Below are 2,500 nucleotides of genomic sequence, written 5' to 3' on the forward strand. Positions count from 1 at the left end.
AGGAACTCGGGAATGGTCGCCCGGGACCGTGTCCGAGGATGCGTAATTGCATGTGGAATGTGTTTACGGTCCTGGTGAAGCGCGCGAGTGCGCTCGGGCACACGCCCGTCACCATCGAACACTGCGAGCCCATTTCTGCATTTTCTTACTGCAACCAACGCCGTTAGGCCGGAGTGCGCCAAGAGAAGGTTCGCTTGTCTTGTGTTTTAAGTGAGATTGATCGCATCTAGTGTCAAGTGCGAGGACGATGAGTCAGTCATCCCAGTCTCGACGTGCAAGGAACGTGTAAGCCTAATTTGCGGCCGGAGAGGTAACGGACCACCGATCCTAGGATCGTAGAAACGGGATACGCAGACTGTGTGTGTGTGTTTGTGTTTTTTTTTGCTTTCCCCCCTTTTATTGCGTGCCACCGGCGGTCGCAGTTTAAAAGTACAAATAGCATGCCAAACCAAATTGCACACCCCAAGCACCTTGTGGCCACGAGCTACAATTGCTGGTTGACCGACCATCATCACGCAATCGCGCTACTACGACGCACACCTGACACGGCGAGGGGATGGGGAAGGGAAGAACGCTGGACCGTTGCGTCGAGCCGTCACAACGTGGTGCAATTTAGCTTCAATTTATTATCTTCAACGCAGAACGTAGGGGACGTGGGAATGAAGGCCCGTTACATTAGATTATTTACAAACTTTTTCAAAACAATGCCAAGTTTTCAAAGCGCCACAAGATGGACATGCGTCACGATCCGAATGAATCGTAATCCGACTAAGAACGATCTTTCTTACAGCAATGCTTCAATTGCTATTTCCAATAGAACGACTTCTACCTTTTGAGCATATGCAACATGTTCTCGGCTGCTCGGTAGCTCTAAAATAGATCCAAAAACTGCTTGCAAACTCGGCCACTAATGTACCATGGAAGACTCATAACATGCTGGTTACATAAAACCAAGCAAACGACTCCAATGGTCCAGTTGCTCCTCTAATGGTTCCCCTCCCAAAAGGCACCATTAACACACAACAAGGTGCACGATCGTTCGAACCCTCAGAGCGCGACTGCCTAGAGGGCTGTTCGCTTGTTCAAGACACTTTCTTGCTAAATGCGACAGGCAAGTGTAGTTGCTGATGTTGCTCCGGTGGCGGACCGGCGAAGAGGTAAAAGCCAGCGGTCTGAACCTGAGCTGACACGGTTTCAAAATACTCCCGGCCCGGATGGAGCGCTCGGGTGGCCCGCGTCGTTTGCTTCCATCGCGGGCGTTTAATGAGCCGTGGCACGATCGAAATAGACAAAATGTGCAACACATACACACCGGTGGATTGTCTACAAACCAACGCTTCTCTCACTGCTTTCGAGTGAGCGCCGATTTGACCAACGTAGCGTCAAATGAAAAGTGACAATAATCGGTGAGCGTGTTCCGTGTGAGGAAAGAACCGTGGAAGAGAACCGTGGATCCGTGCGTTGGTCGGTTTCTAGTTTCTTTGCCTAACTACGCCGTTTCCGCTCTGCACGCGGGTCCGCTAGCAACAACTATGGCCGGATGTTGGCCGTCGCTGTCAAGTGGATGCGCCGTGTCGTGTGCGCTTCGATAGATTTCTGCTTTCACGCCCACTCGACGGTACCAGGCATCCGGTGCATCATAGCCGGTGCGCGGCTGGCGAAAGCGATTGTGTTCTTCATTTTTAATGCACTCGAGTGCATCGTCGACTGTGTGTTGCGCATTCTGAGCGATCCAAGCACCTTCAATTGAATTGCGATCGCTCATAGAATCACTTGAGGCGTGTTGCAGTAGTGGGTTAGTCTTCGTGGCAGTGACAGTGTAATGATTTTCTTGTGCCCGGAAACAAACGGAATACAAATGGCCCATGATGCACATACAATCATTTCGGATGCTATCCATTCTTGATCACAGATAGAAATAAAACATAGCAAATAAAAATTGTCATAATAAATAATACGATGTGATGAACAAAGTTTCAGATAGTCAGACCAAACAAACACTTACTAACTATTATCGTACACCGTCATTGCATCGTTCTTGCCGTTAGAACGAAGACGACACGGCGGGCCGCCGTGCATTCTGCGATCTCCTCTCGAAAAGCGTCCGAGCGCATCCATCGTCACGATTCCTCAGGTGATGGTAGACAAAATTATTTTTAATTGTTTTTTGATGGCAACCCGCAACCACACCTGCATTCCATTCCACTACGATCTTCGATAGCGAGAAAGCGATAGAGCATAAAAAGGCGGTCCACAGGGGTGACCCATGAACGCAGAACGGGGAACTCCACGAAAGGGGCCATCCACGAAAACACGACAAATCGTCGACGGCGCGCTGTAGTCCCACCATTCGAGGGGGTTGCTGCCATCCATTCGCCTTTTTCACCTTGACTTGAAAGACGAACGGGCCGACGAAAAAGCGGAAATATCAACTCACCGCCGCAACAGCAGAGAGCGCCTCCGTAAAAGCTCCAAAAAAGAACCGAAAATCGAGATCGTG

General features: G+C 50.0%; 1 protein-coding gene across 4 annotated transcripts in view; it reads right to left on the reverse strand.

Annotated features, from left to right (window-relative positions):
- The window catches only part of LOC125948446 (tyrosine-protein kinase Btk29A), a 71,471-nt gene that overhangs the window by 8,389 nt on the left and 60,582 nt on the right, over positions 1 to 2,500 (reverse strand). The window contains exon 2 of one of the 4 annotated variants that reach the window (XM_049674502.1): positions 2,010 to 2,129. The exons of the other annotated variants lie outside the window; for them this stretch is intronic. Coding sequence (XP_049530459.1) covers positions 2,010 to 2,129 — 120 coding nt within the window. The remainder of the gene's footprint in view (positions 1 to 2,009; positions 2,130 to 2,500) is intronic. 4 annotated transcript variants of the gene reach the window in all.

The sequence above is a fragment of the Anopheles darlingi genome, chromosome 2 (genome assembly GCF_943734745.1).
Source record: "Anopheles darlingi chromosome 2, idAnoDarlMG_H_01, whole genome shotgun sequence".
Lineage (NCBI taxonomy): Eukaryota > Metazoa > Arthropoda > Insecta > Diptera > Culicidae > Anopheles > Anopheles darlingi.